The sequence below is a fragment of the Ctenopharyngodon idella genome, chromosome 13 (assembly GCF_019924925.1).
Source record: "Ctenopharyngodon idella isolate HZGC_01 chromosome 13, HZGC01, whole genome shotgun sequence".
NCBI classification, from domain to species: domain Eukaryota; kingdom Metazoa; phylum Chordata; class Actinopteri; order Cypriniformes; family Xenocyprididae; genus Ctenopharyngodon; species Ctenopharyngodon idella.
The window spans coordinates 3,190,692-3,209,297 of NC_067232.1; the positions used below are offsets into that span (position 1 = coordinate 3,190,692).

An 18,606-nucleotide genomic window follows, 5' to 3' on the forward strand; every position below is an offset into this window, starting at 1 on the left:
AAAATGACATAAAAAAAAAAAAACACACTCTCTCGTCAAGTGATAAGAATTGTAACTACAACCTCATTTAGAAAAATAGTCCCATCCAAATAGGACTAATGTCCAGTATGGTCTTTATGTTTGTGAAGCTGTTACATTGGCTTTTTGACTCATGTTTGAGTACCTTTTTTGTTTGTTAAAAAAATTAAACAGCTGTTATTATATCCACCTCACCTCTTCCTTGCTTTAGTCTCACTTGCACGCGACAGAATACTGGACCTAGAAGAGATAAATAATTGATATGCCAGCCATTCACCTCCTACTTCCTAATCCCCTGCAGGAGAATCGCTCCTCAAGCCCTTGCCCAAGCCCTTGCCACTACCCTGATTTTGGACTGGTTTAAATCCCAAGAAAAAACAACTTGTTCCCCTTCCCATTGATGGTCCTGGAGGGAAATTTATGGATTTTATAGAACTGGTGCTTGTTAAGAGTGGATCCTTGGATACCGTGGGTGAGATGGAGAAGTAATTTGCCAGCCACTCAATCGTCTCACATTTACTTTGGACCCAGAGCCCAGCAAGCCTTCGCCACGCCCACAACGGACAATGAGCCAGAGCCTGCACCCGAAGTCAGAGGATCCACCTTGGCTCCATGCTCCCTTGTCTCCACCGTAGACCGTCATCCCACTGGCTCCACCAGGTTCGTCCCTCCTGCTCCACCTTGGTCAGATGTCACCCTGGTCTCATCACAGGCTTCTAGCTATGCCTCAGCCCTCCACCCCTTCGGCTTCACCGGGCTTCCCCTTCCCTCTGGCTCCACCGTTTGTCCTTCGTCGCCCCAGCATCATATGGTCTTCCAAGCCCCTGGCTTCTCCTTGGTCCCACAAGCTGTCAGCTCTGCCTTGGCCCTCTGGACCTGCGTTGCCACACTGTGTCTTTGGCTCCTCTGCTCAGCCCCAGGTCTCCATCTCAGTTGCAAGTCCCCTTGGTTCCGCCCGGACTCACAGCAGAGACTTCACCTTGGCTTCTCCTTCCATTGGTTCCGGCATGGGCTTTTCTCTTCATGGCTCAGATCTGGGTCGCTCCCTGGCTCCTCTCTCCATGAGTTCCACCGTTGGTCTTCCTTCAGGTCCTGATCTGGACTGGTTCCTCCGCCGGCTTCCCCAGGGTGGTGCATCCACCACCAAGACACCCACCCACCTTCCTTGTTTGGTGTTTCTATTAAGGTACCAGGAGGCACCTGTTTCTTCTTCAGTTTGTTATCTCTTGTGTATTTAAGCCCTCAGTTTAGTTCTACTCACTTTCCAGTATTGTCTTTATGTTTGTAAAGCTGTTATGTTGTGTTGAACTCATGTTGGTTTTACTTCTTTGTTTTGTTCATTAATGAAGTTAAACGGCTGTTATTGTACCCACCTCACCTCTTTCTTCCCTTTGCCTCACCTGCATGTGGCATGGCGCCAGTTCCCATTATAATTGCATGATGAAACCCTAGAACATGTATGTTTCCTTTTCAGTTCTATGAAAGAAAGACATCTTTGTTTATATATATATATAATATACACTAGTTTTCAGAATTATTGGCACCCTTGGTAAATATGATCAAAGATGACTGTAAAAATAAATCTGCATTGTTTATCCTTTTGATCTTTAATTCATAAAATTAGAAAAAATCTAACCTTTCATTGAAGAAAAGGAATTGAAAGTGGGGGGAAAATCACATTCTGAAATAAATGTTATTCTCCAAAACACGTTGGCCACAATTATTGGCACCCTTAGAATTTTTTATGAGCAAAATATCTCTGAAGTATATTCCTATTCATATTTACATTTGTTTAGCACACCAGGGTGATCATGAACATGAAATTGTCCAGCCATGACTTCCTGTTGATGAAACACAAAGGCCAAATTCACGTAATCATTCATCACAATGAGTAAAACCAAAGAATATAGTTCTGATGTGCAGCAAAAGAAAGCCTAAAAAAATGATCAAACAGCACCTACATCACCAAAAGTTGTTTGGGAGGGTTTCAAGAAAAATCCTCTGCTCTCATCCAGAAACAATCTCCAGCATATTCAGTTGTCAGACAAGACTGGAACTTCAGATGGGGCCTTGTTCAATGGCCAGATGAAACTAAAAAAAAAGAGCTTTTTGGCAGCAAACCCACCAGATGGGTTTGGTGCACACATAGATAAAAAGTACCCCATGCCCACGGTTAAATATACTGCTGGATCTTTAATGTTATGGGCCTATTTTTCTGCTGGAGGTCCTGGACATCTTGTTCAGATACATGGTATCATGGATTCTATCAAATACTAACAGATAAAAATCAAAATCTGACCGCTTCTGCTAGAAATCCAATAATGGGCCGTGGTTGGATCTTCCATCAGGACAATGATCCAAAACAAACATCAAAACCAACACAAAAATGTGTCACTGAGCACAAAATGAAGCTTCTGCCATGGCTGTCCCAGTCCCCTGACCTGAACCATAAAGAAAATGAGTGGAGTGAACTGAAGAGAAAAAGCACCAACATGGAGCTGGGAATCTGAAGAGTCTGGAGAGATTCTGCATGAAGGAATGGTCTCCGATCTCTTGTCAGGTGTTCTCCAAACTCATCAGGCATTATAGGTGAAGACTTAGAACTGTTATCTTGGCAAAAAGTATTTAATAAAAGGGTGTCAATAATTGTGGCCAACGTGTTTTGGAGAAAAACATTTCATAATGTGATTTTCCCCCCACTTTCAATTCTTTTCCTTCAATGAAAGGTTAGATTTTTGCTAATTTTATGAATTAAAGATCAAACGAATAAACAATGCAGATTTATTTTTACAGTCATCTTTGATCATATTTACCAAGGGTGCCAATAATTCTGACCACAACCGTATATACACACACACACACACACACATAATTCTCACCTAACATTACAAATTTGTAATATATTTTGATGCATAATTTTAGATAACCTTTTGTGTGTCTTAGCAAATCATGCTGTTATAATAATAACAGGCTCTAGTCTTCTCGTGATCTTATGTTAAGTGTTATAGACAATGGATGGATGAGAAATAATAATAGTGATTGAGCACAATAGAGAATAATTTATATTTAGCTTCTGACTGGTACAATATATGGCATTTATCATTTAGTATGAAACACTGCTCAAACTTTCTGCTCAAACCTGCTGCAGCTAACTCTGATACTTCAAAGAAATTGACCACAACCATATCCTGTGGAAGAGCAGAACAACAACATACATGTAGCTGAATTTACTATAGAGCACGTGTACTTCAGCTGACTTTTTCGTGGATCTAAATCAAACAGATTGCAGAATCTAAAATCTCTTAATATACAGTAACATTACACTTACAAAAATGCTTAAACATTTTAAAAAAAGGTTTAAGAAAAAAAACCCAGCCAAGAATAAAGGTGAGGAGGTTCCACTTAAGGATGATGAGCAAAAGACTCAGCACGCAGAGACCTCCGATGGTAAGACAATGCTTTTTTATCTTTAAATCATTTTTAGAGGGTAAAATACAACATCTTACACCCCTCACATGTTTGTAAATATTTTATTATATCTTTTCATGTGACAACACTGAAGAAATGACACTTTGCTTCAATGTAAAGTAGTGAGTGTACAGCTTGTATAACAGTGTAAATTTGCTGTCCCCTCAAAATAACTCAACACACAGCCATTAATGTCTACACCGCTGGCCAGAAAAGTGAGTACATCCCTAAGTAAAAATGTCCAAATTAGGCCCAATTAGCCATTTTCTCTCCCCGGTGTCATGTGACTCGTTAGTGTTACAAGGTCTCAGGTGTGAATGGGGAGCAGGTGTGTTAAATTTGGTGTTATCGCTCTCACTCTCTCATACTGGTCACTGGAAGTTCAACATGGCACCTCATGGCAAAGAACTCTCTGAGGATCTGAAAAAATAATTGTTGCTCTACATAAAGATGGCGTAGGCTATAAGAAGTTTGTCAAGACCCTGAAACTGAGCTGGAGCACGGTGGCCAAGACCATACAGCGGTTTAACAGGACAGGTTCCACTCAGAACAGGCCTCACCATGGTCGACCAAAGAAGTTGAGTGCATGTGCTCAGCGTCATATCCAGAGGTTGTGTTTGGGAAATAGACGTATGAGTGCTGCCAGCATTGATGAGACCAAGATAAACTGATTTGGTTCAGATGGGGTCAAGCGTCCGCAGGGCAGTATTCCAACAAGATAACGACCCCAAACACACCTCCAAGACGACCACTGCCTTGCTAAAAATGTCTCCAGACCTAAACCCCATTGAGCATCTGTGGGGCATCCTCAAACGGAAGGTGGAGGAGCGCAAGGTCTCTAACATCCACCAGCTCCGTGATGTCGTCATGGAGGAGTGGAAGAGGACTCCAGTGGCAACCTGTGAAGTTCTGGTGAACTCCATGCCCAAGAGGGTTAAGGCAGTGCTGCAAAATAATGGTGGCCACACAAAATATTGACACTATTGGCCGAATTTGGACATTTCACTTAGGGGTGTACTCACTTTTGTGGCCAGCGGTTTAGACATTAATGGCTGTGTGTTGAGTTATTTTGAGGGGACAGCAAATTTACACTGTTATACAAGTTGTACACTCACTACTTTACATTGTAGCAAAGTGTTATTTCTTCAGTGTTGTCACATGAAAAGATATAATAAAATATTTACAAAAATGTGAGGGGTGTACTCACTTCTGTGAGATACTTTTGGAGAACCTTCGCCAAACACTTATCATTCTAATGGTGACTTAAAACATCATTCAACTTTTACAGCAAAATATGATCAAAAACACTACATAAAGCTAAACCATCAATTATATCTGAATAACAAACATTCATGTCATCATAAATCCACATGCTTTGACCAAAAACACAAACAAAAAAACAGCCAGGAATAAAGATGAGCAGTTTTCTCTTGTGAAAGACATGCCAATACAGCATGCAGGGACCTCCGATGGTAAGACAAAAAAAACATTTTTATTTTTAAATAATTGAGTAAAGTCAGACGTTTTAGAGGGTAAAATACAGCATAAGTTGTACCATGCTTTGACCAAAAACACAAATTATTTAAGTGCATCATCAGTGATCAAACTGAGCATTGTATTCTCCTTTGAATGTGGACACTGGTGCAGTCACATTTTGACACATTTTGCATGTTGTTGTTGTTTTTTCAAAAGCAATTAATGCACAGAAATTCACATGCATTTAGCAGGAGAACAGGAAAGCACAGCCGACTTAAGGATTGCATCTGATTCAGAGGATGAAGAAGTGAATGGCGATAAAGCGCTTGATATTCTCAGAAAGATTCTGAGTGAATATTCAAACCCTGAGGACCTTGACAAGGCAGCTGAGGTGTTAAAAAGATGGAGCAAACTGAATGGTGTTACCATAGACAAGAAAGAAGGCAGCTTCCCTCAAAACTGGTTCTGTGAGTATCTTCAAGAAATAGATCAGTTTGTGGAAAACCTTATTCCCACACTACCAGTAGAGGGAGCACAAGGATCTCAGTTAGAGAAGTTACAGGTCTTTCTAAAGAACACACAGAGCAAGATATGCTTTGAGGTGATTAGATTAACACCGGTACTGGAAGATGCTGGGCTGCTAGTTCATCTGACTGACAGTTACAGCCGTCATCTCTTTACCAAGTTGGACCTGCTGCTAAACAGAGATCTGTCTGTGAAGGAGACCTTCTGCTTAATAATGTGGGGAAAAGATATTTTCTTCAGGTATGCACTGCAAATTTGATGTAAATGTGAAATTTGTATAACAAACAAACAAGTTAATTTTAAACTGTTGAAATTTACACTACCATTTAAACGTTTGGAGTCACTGTTTTTTTTTTTTTTTTAAGAAATTGATACTTTTATTCAGCAAGGATGTATTAAATTGATGTATGTATTAAATTGATTTGAAATACATTTATTGTATTTCAAATATATGCTTTTCTTTCTACCTTTGTTCATCAAAGAATTCTGAAAAAGAACAATTAATCAGTTTTCACAAAAATATTAAGCAGCACAGTAACCTTTGTGCTGTGATAATAAGAAATGTTTCTTGAGCACTAAATCAGCATATTAGAATGATTTCTGAAAAATCATGTGACACTGAAGACTGGAGTAATGATGCTGAAAATTCAGCTTTACCATCACAGAAAAAAAAAAATTAATTTTAAAATGTATTAAAAATAAACAGTTATTTTAAATTGTAATAATATTTCACAATATTACTGTTTTTACTGTATTTTTTTTAACAAATAAATGCAGCTTGGAAGAGCATAAGAGAAAAACATTTTAAAAAATCTTACCAATGTTTTGAACGTTAATGTATATATACTCCTTTATGTTTATTAGCTCAAAACTGACAGTGTACGACCCGCTGCGGTTAACAGGATGGATTGAGAGAACAAAGCAGAAACTGCTTTTACAACTTCAGGTAGGACTTCACAGATTATGACTGTTTGAGTGTTATTTTAATTACTGTATTTGACTCTCATTATAATGCATAAAAGGACCCAAAACAAGAGAGATGTAACACAGATGTCTCTGTCCCACTTTAATTGCAACAGAATGACATCTCTAGGACTTTAGAGAACACCCTGCACTATGATGAGCAACATGGACATAATGAGGACTCAATGGATGAAGAAACGTTCATAAGAGTTCACATGGATGTCATTCAGGTAGCTCTTGAAGAGAGAAAGTAAAGACTTAAAGACTTATTTTTATTTTCTCATTAAAAAAGGTATCATAGAGGATTTATATGACATATTTCTTGCTTATTTCATGTTTTGTCTTCACAGTGCCTGAATCATGCTATTTTAGATGCTAAAAAAGGTGGTCTGACCTTGATGCATGCGGTACAAACACTCTGTAGTGAAGAACTGCATGGTTTTGCTCAGAAGTAGGTTTCTCCTCATCTTACATTAGGTTCACACATTAAAACGATTATCATGTAATGAGTATCTTTAGTGCATGGTTGTGGGAGAGGGGAGATTTGTGATCCTGTACTGTACTTAACATAAATATGTGTTTTCTTAGGTATGTGGATACTGAGAATAAACGTCTAAAAAAACTAAAGTTCACTGAGAAGAACTCTGTGTATCTGTTTCGGATCATCAACACTTGTATGCAACTCAGGTATTTACTAATGATCATTAAATATACGTGGCTCAGAAACTAACATTTTATAATTAAGTGTCAGATTATAATTGTGGGGATATTAAGATAAAGTGACTAATATTTGACTGCCATATTTGGCTAAAATATTGTGTCAATCATTAGGGACAGCCCTTGTGTAGAATAAAATATAGGTTCTAAAATTTACTGATCCACATGCTTACAGTAAGAGTTAACCCTGCAATCTTTAACGCCTGTTTTCTGCAGTTTTGTCATAAAATCAGTGTTATTTTACTACAGATGTTGTGCTACACAAATCAATCCAGATAAAAACAACAGCGATGACGTCTCAAGCACTATAAACATGCTACAGAAACTGGAAGATGATGCTTTATCCACTGTACAAAATATCATGGAAAGCTTAGCACAGGTATGTCTAGATTATTTCAACATATGTGTTTATGATCATCTGTTCAGAAGAAAAGACTTCTATCATGCACTTGAAATTAAGTGCGTCCGCAGGATTGTGAAATATTGTGAATAACATCTCACTGGGATTATTTCAGCTGCATACATTGTTTCATATCAGATTTCTCCATGTTACTGATATAAACAAGGATACTGATACAAACTAATTTTATATATTCAATCTTACAGTCCTGTTTGTCTTTAAATGTTCATTTGTAGGACAATTTAGGAAGTTATTTCAAGAAAAAGAATATGGATATTGATATCCTGATGGAGGCAATCCACGAGCAGTGTTCATCTCTGCCTGAGACCGCCTTAGAGATCAAAATGGTACGCTCCATGTATGACCTTAAAACAAATCAAAAAGATTCAAGCTCCATACCTCACCCTCATTCTCTCCAACACTCCCTTTATTTCTCACAGATGATTGTGAAAATAGCTTACGACTGTGTTTCCAAAGTGTACCTGGAATGCCTGTTGAAGACAAATTTCAGAAAGCTAGAGAAGCTTTGGGGAAATGCTGAGGAAAAGATAAACGAGGATGTTCAACGTTTTCACGAAACATTCTCTGAACTGGTGAAAAAAAATATCTCTTTCATTTCCATTTGTATTTAAGGACTGATTTTCTGATGCACTTGACCACTGGAAATCAGGGTCAAACAATATTTAAAAGGGATCTATTGTTGTCTTTTTAAAGTCTTGATTTTGTTTTTGGGGTCTGCTAGAATAGCTTTTCATGCTTAGATGTTCACATTTTTTGTTGCAGCATCTGTCTTCCCAGTCTGTCTATAACTCTTTGTTTAGTTCCCATCTCTGTGAAGCCCCTCGTTCTGTAGTGTTGTGGTTTGGTGCATGAAAGTCATGTCGGAAAAATCGTATTTATAAGTTAAACACACATTAACACCACAACAGTGTCATAAAATACGAGTGGGAAGCTCAGGATTTTCTTTAAGCCTTGAGTTTATGAATTTGTGGCATGTCAGTGAGAAATACTTTTATTATATTTAGCAGTGACATTGTCAGGCTTTTATATTTACTACAAAATAAGCTAATTGTCTGCACAAAATATAATAGCATTGTAATATAACAATAATATATAAAGTTTTCAGTAACTTAATAAATTAATTAAAAACAAAAAAATTAAAACACACCTGATGTACATTCTTACAGTAGTTCTTCATTTTCTAGAAAACCTGGATTTTTGTGTAGTTAATTATGAAAAGGTACACCGCCATCTTTCATCAAATTATTTAAATGATGTGATGTGTACCCAGGGTTGCCAAGTTTTCACAACAAAACCCACCTAATTGCTACTCAAAAGTAGCCCACAACTAGCCCAATCGCATTCCAGGGGGGAAACCGCTTTTTGGCATTGTTCCTCTGGTAAAATACACATTCCAGGGGCTAAATATTACGAACCTGATTCCAAAAAAGTTGGGACATTGTACAGATTGTGAATAAAAAAGGAATGCAATAATGTGGAAGTTTCAAATTTCAATATTTTATTCAGAATACAACATAGATGACATATCAAATGTTTAAACTGAGAAAATGTATCATTTTAAGGGAAAAATAAGTTGATTTTAAATTTCATGGCATCAACACATCTCAAAAAAGTTGGGACAAGGCCATGTTTACCACTGTGTGGCATCCCCTCTTCTTTTTATAACAGTCTGCAAACGTCTGGGGACTGAGGAGACAAGTTGCTCAAGTTTAGGAATAGGAATGTTGTCCCATTCCTGTCTAATACAGGTTTCTAGTTGCTCAACTGTCTTAGGTCTTCTTTGTCGCATCTTCCTCTTTATGATGCGCCAAATGTTTTCTATGGGTGAAAGATCTGGACTGCAGGCTGGCCATTTCAGTACCCGGATCCTTCTTCTACGCAGCCATGATGTTGTAATTGATGCAGTATGTGGTCTGGCATTGTCATGTTGGAAAATGCAAGGTCTTCCCTGAAAGAGACGACGTCTGGATGGGAGCATATGTTGTTCTAGAACTTGGATATACCTTTCAGCATTGATGGTGCCTTTCCAGATGTGTAAGCTGCCCATGCCACACGCACTCATGCAACCCCATACCATCAGAGATGCAGGCTTCTGAACTGAGCGCTGATAACAACTTGGGTTGTCCTTGTCCTCTTTAGTCCGGATGACATGGTGTCCCAGTTTTCCAAAAAGAACTTCAAATTTTGATTCGTCTGACCATAGAACAGTTTTCCACTTTGCCACAGTACATTTTAAATGAGCCTTGGCCCAGAGAAAACGCCTGCGCTTCTGGATCATGTTTAGATATGGCTTCTTTTTTGACCTATAGAGTTTTAGCCGGCAACGGCGAATGGCACGGTGGATTGTGTTCACCGACAATGTTTTCTGGAAGTATTCCTGAGCCCATGTTGTGATTTCCATTACAGTAGCATTCCTGTATGTGATGCAGTGCCGTCTAAGGGCCCGAAGATCACGGGCATCCAGTATGGTTTTCCGGCCTTGACCCTTACGCACAGAGATTGTTCCAGATTCTCTGAATCTTTGAATGATATTATGCACTGTAGATGATGATAACTTCAAACTCTTTGCAATTTTTCTCTGAGAAACTCCTTTCTGATATTGCTCCACTATTTTTCGCCGCAGCATTGGGGGAATTGGTGATCCTCTGCCCATCTTGACGTCTGAGATACACTGCCACTCTGAGAGGCTCTTTTTATACCCAATCATGTTGCCAATTGACCTAATAAGTTGCAAATTGGTCCTCCAGCTGTTCCTTATATGTACATTTAACTTTTCCGGCCTCTTATTGCTACCTGTCCCAACTTTTTTGGAATGTGTAGCTCTCATGAAATCCAAAATGAGCCAATATTTGGCATGACATTTCAAAATGTCTCACTTTCAACATTTGATATGTTATCTATATTCTATTGTGAATAAAATATAAGTTTATGAGATTTGTAAATTATTGCATTCCCTTTTTATTCACAATTTGTACAGTGTCCCAACTTTTTTGGAATCGGGTTTGTATGTTATTTAGGGTCTTTCAACCAGCGGACATGAAAAATAACCCGTGGCAACAGTGTTAAAATATAGCCCAATTCGGACTTGGCAACACTGTGTGTACCTTCCTGGAAGAAAACTCAAGACTTCAATCAAGGCGTTTCTGGGAGTTCAGAATCAGAGCTTACTGATATAGAGAATAACTCCCTTTGGAGTGACTTTGTGCTTTGTAACTTTGCAGACCTTTTTCATGCTCAAACAGCAATATTGCACAGTAAAGAAAGTTGAAAATGTAGAAAAGCATAATAGGACCCTTTTAACATAATTGTTCCACATATCCTTGACTGTTGACATAAGAGTTTGTTTTTATATTCATTATATAAATAAAAAGATTATAGTTTGAGTTTTCTGCCTGCAGAATGGCAATGTTGCCCAGCAAAACCTGCTCCTTCAGAGAATGAGTGAAGTTTTGCTTCACAGTGATGTAGATGCACTGAAGATTACCTGTAGTGTTTTGTTTGGAGATTTCCCATATGAGAGGTAAACCCAGACCATTCATTAACACTACAAATTCAAACATGTATTTACAGGTGTTTAATAGGCTCTGTCTTTAGAGTATTCAAACAGTAAAGTCTTCTGAATGTTTTGCAGTGAGCAGTATGTACCTGGTCTGCTGCGCTGGAAGGGGGTGTTATCAGAGCGACAGGTGAAGGAAGTACTGGATGCAATCCCGGACCGGTCTCCAAATCATAGACCTGTTACCTGTTCTTTGAGCCTTTGTTGTTTTTGTTGTAAATAGCTTGCTTTAAAATAAGTGCTTCTGAACCTATCAACATTATTGACTTGAATCAGTTTTGTAAAATTCCCCCAAGCCAACTTGCACATCTGAAGTGTTATTGCTGCGCAAGGAGGTCAGATGTTGAAAATGATGGTTAATATTTTCAAGCAAAGACATTTGGTAACACTTTATTTTGATGGTCCCCCAACAGACATTCTATTGACTTTAAGTAACTTTGCAACTAAATGTCAGCTTATTCTACTTACCCAAACCCTAACCCCAACCTAACAGTCTACTAATACTGTAATGAGTGTTAGTTGACATGTAGTTGCAAACTTACTTATAGTTAGATGAATGTATAAAGCGAACCATCAAAATGTGTAACCAGACATTAACTCTTTGTTCAGATTTTGTGTAATTTTTTAACTGGGTCCCCATTATCTGGTTGTTAGATTTAGGTGAAGGTCAGTTAGTAAAAGAGTGTTCTCCAAACATTGTGCTATTTCTGCCTTCTAGCATTCAAATCTGATCTAATGTTAATTTTGTAGCAAGGTCCTAGATCTTTTCTTTCATGCCTGTCTACACATAGCACAGGTGCCAGAGCTACAGAGCTACTCCAGTGACTTTATCTCCCAGTCTGTCTTAAATAATAAAGTGTTTTTTAAAATGTAGCCAACTATTAACTCTTTCCCCGCCATTGACGGAATTTTCCGGCTTTCCGTGTTTTCACTGTTATATGGTAGGGGGCGCTATTATGGGTGCTATTATTATCTTCTGAAAGAGTACTAATGCTGTCTTCAAGTGCAATCAGAAATTTCCTACTTCCCAGTTCTGAAGTCGTGATTATGAGCTTATCGCATTCAAATTTCGACTTGAGAAAACTAGTATTTACGATACTTTCGATAGCATGTGAAGGCAGCATAAATCTCCTGATCAAAACACAGGCAAAGAAGAAGCAGAAACAAGCAATAACATATGTAAGTTTTGATCATCGTTCTGAATCCGATCTAGATGTATTCTTTGACAAAAACTCGATTTTCTCAGCTTTTTACTCAAAATGTTGCTTTTTTATTAAACTTACCCACATTCAAATGTTGATTAAAAAAAAGAACGCATGAAGCTAGAATAAAACTGTTTTTTAAAAAAAAAAAAAAAAAAAGCTGAGTGTCTGTTATTTCTTTTGATATATTGCATGTACAGATATTCATACAACAAAATATTATGCGGGCCACTAAACTTTTGTGAAAATGATCAAAAATACTGACGCTGGCTGACAATTTTTTTCAAAAAAGCTGGCAGGGTTAATTGATATAGCCTAGGCCTACTTATTATGTGCAGGCTGTCCACACTGGTTTCCTAGATGCGTTTTTGATAATCCGATCTGAAAGGTTCAAAGCTTAATACAGATGGAAATGAGGTTAAATAACCCTGCAAAGTCAGAAAAATAAACGGAACAGTTTATTGAATATCATATTTGATACATCAAGCTTTTATTAGTAAGATAGTAAGATACATAGGACAATAGTAGGATATATAAGAGAATGTAAATGTATTCGGTTTTATTCAGAGGCCTAAACTGAGCAAACTATATGCAATTTAGTGCAGTTGCTGATATTAATGTGGCCAAAAAGTAAGATAAAATTCTGATAGCTTGTAATGTAAATCAGTAAGATCCTTATAACAATGTAACATACTACTTACATAAAATGCATTTAAATATTTCACTCAAAACATATAATACAATGCAATACAATGACAATTGAGAGATAAACAGTCCTCAAAAGCCTGATACAGATGCAAATTTGACAATCAGGCTATATTTTAACTGTATCTGTCCTACCTGCACTAATTCCCGCCACTAGTTTGTTGTCATGGTTTTTGATTTGATTCATCAATGTCAGCTGTGTGTCGTTAATCACCTTTTTGCGCATGTATTTAATTTCCCTTGTTTCTGTTCACCAATGTCGGGTGTTGTCCGTGTTATAAGTGTGTGAAGCTCTTGTTTGGATTTACCTTTGGGTTTATTAAAGACTGCGTTCTCTCTTCATCATCGTGCGTATCTGATAATTTACACAGTGTTGTGACAGTATCATTATGCTCAGTTTTGGTTTTGTTTTCTGTTCCTGTTTGCCTGTGTTCCCTTTGCTAGTTTGTCTCCATGGTTTTTGATTGAGTTCTCATGTTAATTAACCCTGTATTTCAGCTCTGAGTTTTCTTTATTCAAATGTCTGGTATCGTCGATGTTAATGTGATTGTATTTTTATTTATTCTCCTGTGATCTCCCGAGTGTTCCTTGTTTATTTTATTAAAGACTGTTTTTTTTTTATCTCCTCTGTCGTGCACATTCATTACAGCCATTCCCTGACATTAACAGGATTTTTCCAAAAAAAAAAAAAAAAAAAAGATGTATGTATAATCAGTAAAGTTAAAGGGTTAGTTCACCCAAAAATGAGAATAATGTAATTTATTACTCACCCTCATGCCGTTCCCCACCCGTAAGGCCTTCATTCATCTTCGGATCACAAATTAAGACATTTTTGTTGAAATCCGATGGCTCGGTGAGGCCTGCATAGCCAGCAATGACACTTCCTCTCTCAATATCCATTAATGGACTAAAAACATATTTAAATCAGTTCATGTGAGTACAGTGGTTCAATATTAATATTAAATAAATAAATACGTATATAGTGATGGCCGATTTCAAAACACTGCTTCATGAAGCTTCGGAGCGTTATGAATCAGCGTGTCGAATCATGATTCGGATCGCGTGTCAGACCGCCAAACTGCTGAAATCACGTGACTTTGGCACTCCGAACCGCTGATTCATAACGCTCTGAAGCTTCCTGAAGCAGTGTTTTGAAATCGGCCATCACTATATAAGTCATTATTTTGTTTTTTTGGTGCACCAAAAATATTCTCGTTGCTTTATAATATTAATATTGAACCACTGTACTCACATGAACTGATTTAAATATGTTTTTAGTACATTAATGGATCTTGAGAGAGGAAATGTCATTGCTGGCTATGGAGGCCTCACGGAGCCATCGGATTTAAACAAAAATATCTTAATTTGTGATCCGAAGATTAACGAAGGTCTTACGGGTGTGGAACGGCATGAGGGGGAGTAATAAATGACATTATTTTCATTTTTGGGTGAACTAACCCTTTAAGTTGCTTTAATCAAGTGTTCATCTTGAAATATTACTGAAAATATAAAAGTTATTCTTATGTTTACTTTATAAAAATCAATAAAGTTTTCACAGTAAAAAGATATGTACAATAACCTGAAGAGGAGTTTAGAATAATAATAAAAGGCCTTTTGCTTGCTAAAAAAAATTATAAAATATCAATCAGATGACAGAAGGCATGTAGAAGATTGTGTATTACAGGTTTTTCAGCAGTTTTGATTATTTTGATAATTAGACGCCTTAGTATCAACTATCAAATATGGTAAAGCAGGCTTTAAGGCATTAAAACAATGAAATGTAATTGATTAAATTAGATTGGTTTGTCCCCATGCCATAATAACTCAATAATAGAACAGGGCAAATGTGTGTCCTGTTTTACCTGCACATCACTGTTATGATCTACCATGTTTGTGTGTTGGCTCAATACTGCCACGGCACTTCTAAGGACTGCATGTTTTTCACTTTCATTTTCAATTTCCCTTTTATAAGAAATAACTTCTTGCCACTATACATGGTCTTTAAAAGTGTAATTGTGCAATTTAACAATATTACTACTGTAGTTCATAACACAGTGTAGTAAAATGTGCTGTTTTTGTAAAGTTTTTATGTTCCGGTTTTAATTTAGAATGGCACTACCAAAGAGTTTGGTTTACTTTCACTCATCTTGCATAGCGTCAGAGTCTCCAGTTGGTCCTAGGACGTGGAATCAATAATAACTGGTTTCACTTTCATTTCCTCTTACAGTGTCAGAATGTCCAGTTAGTCCAAGAACGTGGAATCTGTGAGACGTGAGGAAAGTACCAAGCAACCAATGGCTAAGCTGCAGATCCATTGGCTGGAATATGTTTATGAGGGAAACTCCCATAAATGTACCTGTTTTAAGCACTGTAATCTCACCATTTATTCTGGTGTATACTGCGGTACGAGTGGGCTCTTTATTTCAAGTATGGCATTGAAGCAAACTAAAATATTTTACAAGTTGAAAGGAAAAAAACATCACGGGAAAGAAGAGAAACCTTTTTATGAGAAGGAGATGGAAGATCATGTTTTACATTTACATTTAGTCATTTAGCAGACGCTTTTCTCCAAATTGACTTACAAAAGAGAACAGTAGAAGCAATCAAATCAACAGTACAACAGTATGTAAGTGCCGTGTCAAGTCACAGTTTCATCAGTAAAATGCTCGTAGCAAGGTTTTTTTTTTTTTTTTTTTTTAAATATATACACAAATAGATGGAGAAAGAATAGAAAATCGAAAAGAGAAAAGTAAAATAAAAAGTGCTAATATCTGGATCAGTTGTAGAGGCTTGACAGTGCATGCTGGAATTTGGGAAATCCCCCAACTTTCCTTCCGTGCATAAACTGTGAATGATGAAACAATTCTACATAGAGCCTCATGGAACACGCTGAAGACGTGTGATGTCTGCGCAAGCCAGGGCCGTAACCACCATAGACATTGAGGGGGACCCCCCCAATAATTAGAAATAGCCAAATCATCCCCCCCCAATATTTGAAATTCCTGCACTGCTCTGCTGCACTTCATTACAGCACTCTGCATGTTGTTAGGATGACAAAAAGGTTTAAAAGTTACATTTTTAGTCTGGTCTGCCTTAGCGGTCTAAGAACGCTCGTCAATGTCAAAATGATTGAGATGGCCAATCAAATTAAAAAGTAGGCGAGGTTTACGTTCTCTTTTTGCTCGTGCACACAGTCTTCACAGCACAGACGGGCGCGTCAATCGATCGCTTAACGCCGTTGCGGAGGTTCTATTTTTCCGGTAAAATCACAAAACGAATGCACACAAACGTGTCCCTGCTCTTGATATACAACCATTGATGGACATCTTCGATTTTAATGAGGAAGAAAAAAAAAAAACTATGCGAGGGCGGACTAGAACACGCAACCTTTGATACTGTTAACGAAATTTCTTCCACTAGACCACTGGGGAATTTAAATATTTGTTGCGGAAAGATATATTTATTCACTAAACTGAAGAATCTCGGAACTGAAAATAAATTGCATTGTGAAACTATCACATTAAAAATGAGTTCTCAATATACTATTGAAATTGATTTCTGGACATCGTAATGTTATTTTTTTTTTCTACAATTGTTATTGTACATATCTGGTATAGCATTGTATTAGCAGCAGTTTCGTTCACTGTTTTGTTTCTTTATGCTTTATTTAAAAAAAATGAATAAAAGAAAAGGTCCTCCCTAATGTTCAAGACGTGGTTACGGCCTTGGCGCAAGCAGGATGCAGGGAGATATGCAAATACACAGGTTGACAGGCAGGTTTTGTCTATTGTACAAAAGATGATGAAACACTTAACACAGGTATGTCATTATTTCATCATCCAAACATATTAACATTGTCATATCCATTACTATGCCAAACACAGAGTTGTCATGACAAAAATATCTTCTGTGGAAGTCTCAGGACCAAAAAATGTTTGTCTAATCATTGCATTAAGTCCGAATGCAATGATAGGATGTCCTACCTGCCTGTCAACCTGTGTATTTGCATGAGGCTCTATGTAGAATTGTAGACACACACAGTCATAATTTACACCGATCAGACATAACATTATGATCACTGACAGGTGAAGTGGATAACACTGATTATCTCTTCATCACAATACCTGTTAGTGGGTGGGATATATTAGGCAGCAAGTGAACATTTTGTCCTCAAAGTTGATTTGTTAGAAGCAGGAATGGGCAAGCGTAAGGATTTGAGCGAGTTTGACAAGAGCCAAATTGTGATGGTTAGAGGACTGGGTCAGAGCATCTCCAAAACTGCAGCTCTTGTAGGGTGTTCCCGGTCTGCAGTGGTCTGTATCTATCAAAAGTGGTCCAAGGAAGGAACAGTGGTGAACCAAGGCACATTGATGCACATGGGGAGCGAAGGCTGGCCCGTGTGGTCCGATCCAACAGACTACTGTGGCTCAGATTGCTCAAAAAGTTAATGCTGGTTCTGATAGAAAGGTGTCAGAATACACAGCGCATCGCAGTTTGTTGCGTATGGGGCTGCATAGCTGCAGACCAGTCAGGGTGCCCATGCTGACCCCTGTCCACCGCCGAAAGCGCCAACACTGTGAGCATCATGGAAGAAGATGGCGTCATGCGTTGCTTACCTGGGGAACACATGGCACCAGGATGCACTATGGGAAGAAGGCAAACTGGTGGAGGCAGTGTGATGCTTTGGGCAATGTTCTGCTGGGAAACCTTGGGTTCTGCCATCCATGTGGATGTTAATTTGACATGTACCACCTGCCTAAGCATTGTTGCAGACCATGTACACCCTTTCATGGAAACGGTATTCCCTGGTGGCTGTGGCCTCTTTCAGCAGGCCTTGCCACAAAGCAAAAACGGTTTGAGGAGCACAACGAGTTTGAGGTGTTGAATTGGCCTCCAAATTCCCATATCTCAGTCCATTCGAGCATCTGTGGGATGTGCTGAACAAACAAGTCTGATCCATGGAGGCTCCACCTCACAACTTACAGGACTTAAAGGATCTGCTGCTAACATCTTGGTGCCAGATATCACAGCACACCTTTAGGGGTCTAGTGGAGTCCGTGCCTTGACGAATCAGGGCTGTTTTGGCAGCAAAATGGTGACCAACACAATATTAGGAAGGTGGTCATAATGTTATGCCTGATCGGTGTATATCCACAGTATAAAACATAATTTATATCCAGCTTCTGACTGGTACCATATATGGCATTTATCATTTAATATGAAACTCTGCTCAAACTTTCTGTTCAAACCTGCTGCAACTACCTCTGATACTTCAAAGAAATGAACCACAATCATATCCTGTGCAAGAGCAGAACAACAACATACATGTAGCTGAATTTACTATAGAGCACCTGTACTTCAGCTGACTTTTTCATAGATGTAAAGATTGCAGAATCTAAAAGCCCTTAATATACAGCAACATTACACTTACAAAAATGCTTAAAGCGTTAAGAAAAACGTTTAAGAAAAAAAACCCTGCCAGGAATAAAGATGATCAGTTTCCTCTTGTGAAAGACATGCCAATACAGCATGCAGAGACCTCCGATGGTAAGATA

The 18,606-nt window shown here is 38.1% G+C and overlaps 1 protein-coding gene across 15 annotated transcripts in view; it reads left to right on the plus strand.

Annotated features, from left to right (window-relative positions):
• Positions 1–3,228: 3,228 nt before the first annotated feature.
• The window catches only part of LOC127524732 (uncharacterized), a 32,949-nt gene continuing 17,571 nt past the window's right edge, over positions 3,229–18,606 (plus strand). For 2 of the 15 annotated variants that reach the window (XM_051916543.1, XM_051916541.1), the window contains exons 1-10: positions 3,229–3,465; positions 5,211–5,727; positions 6,352–6,433; positions 6,567–6,680; positions 6,801–6,901; positions 7,039–7,137; positions 7,417–7,546; positions 7,804–7,914; positions 8,008–8,160; positions 10,987–11,108. In XM_051916543.1, coding sequence (XP_051772503.1) covers positions 3,351–3,465; positions 5,211–5,727; positions 6,352–6,433; positions 6,567–6,680; positions 6,801–6,901; positions 7,039–7,137; positions 7,417–7,546; positions 7,804–7,914; positions 8,008–8,160; positions 10,987–11,108 — 1,544 coding nt within the window. In that variant the 5' untranslated portion in view covers positions 3,229–3,350. Of the gene's footprint in view, positions 3,466–5,210; positions 5,728–6,351; positions 6,434–6,566; positions 6,681–6,800; positions 6,902–7,038; positions 7,138–7,416; positions 7,547–7,803; positions 7,915–8,007; positions 8,161–10,986; positions 11,109–11,219; positions 13,394–17,585; positions 18,599–18,606 lie in introns of those variants that run through there. The other 13 variants (XM_051916540.1, XM_051916532.1, XM_051916539.1 and 10 more) reach the window with 13 other exon arrangements.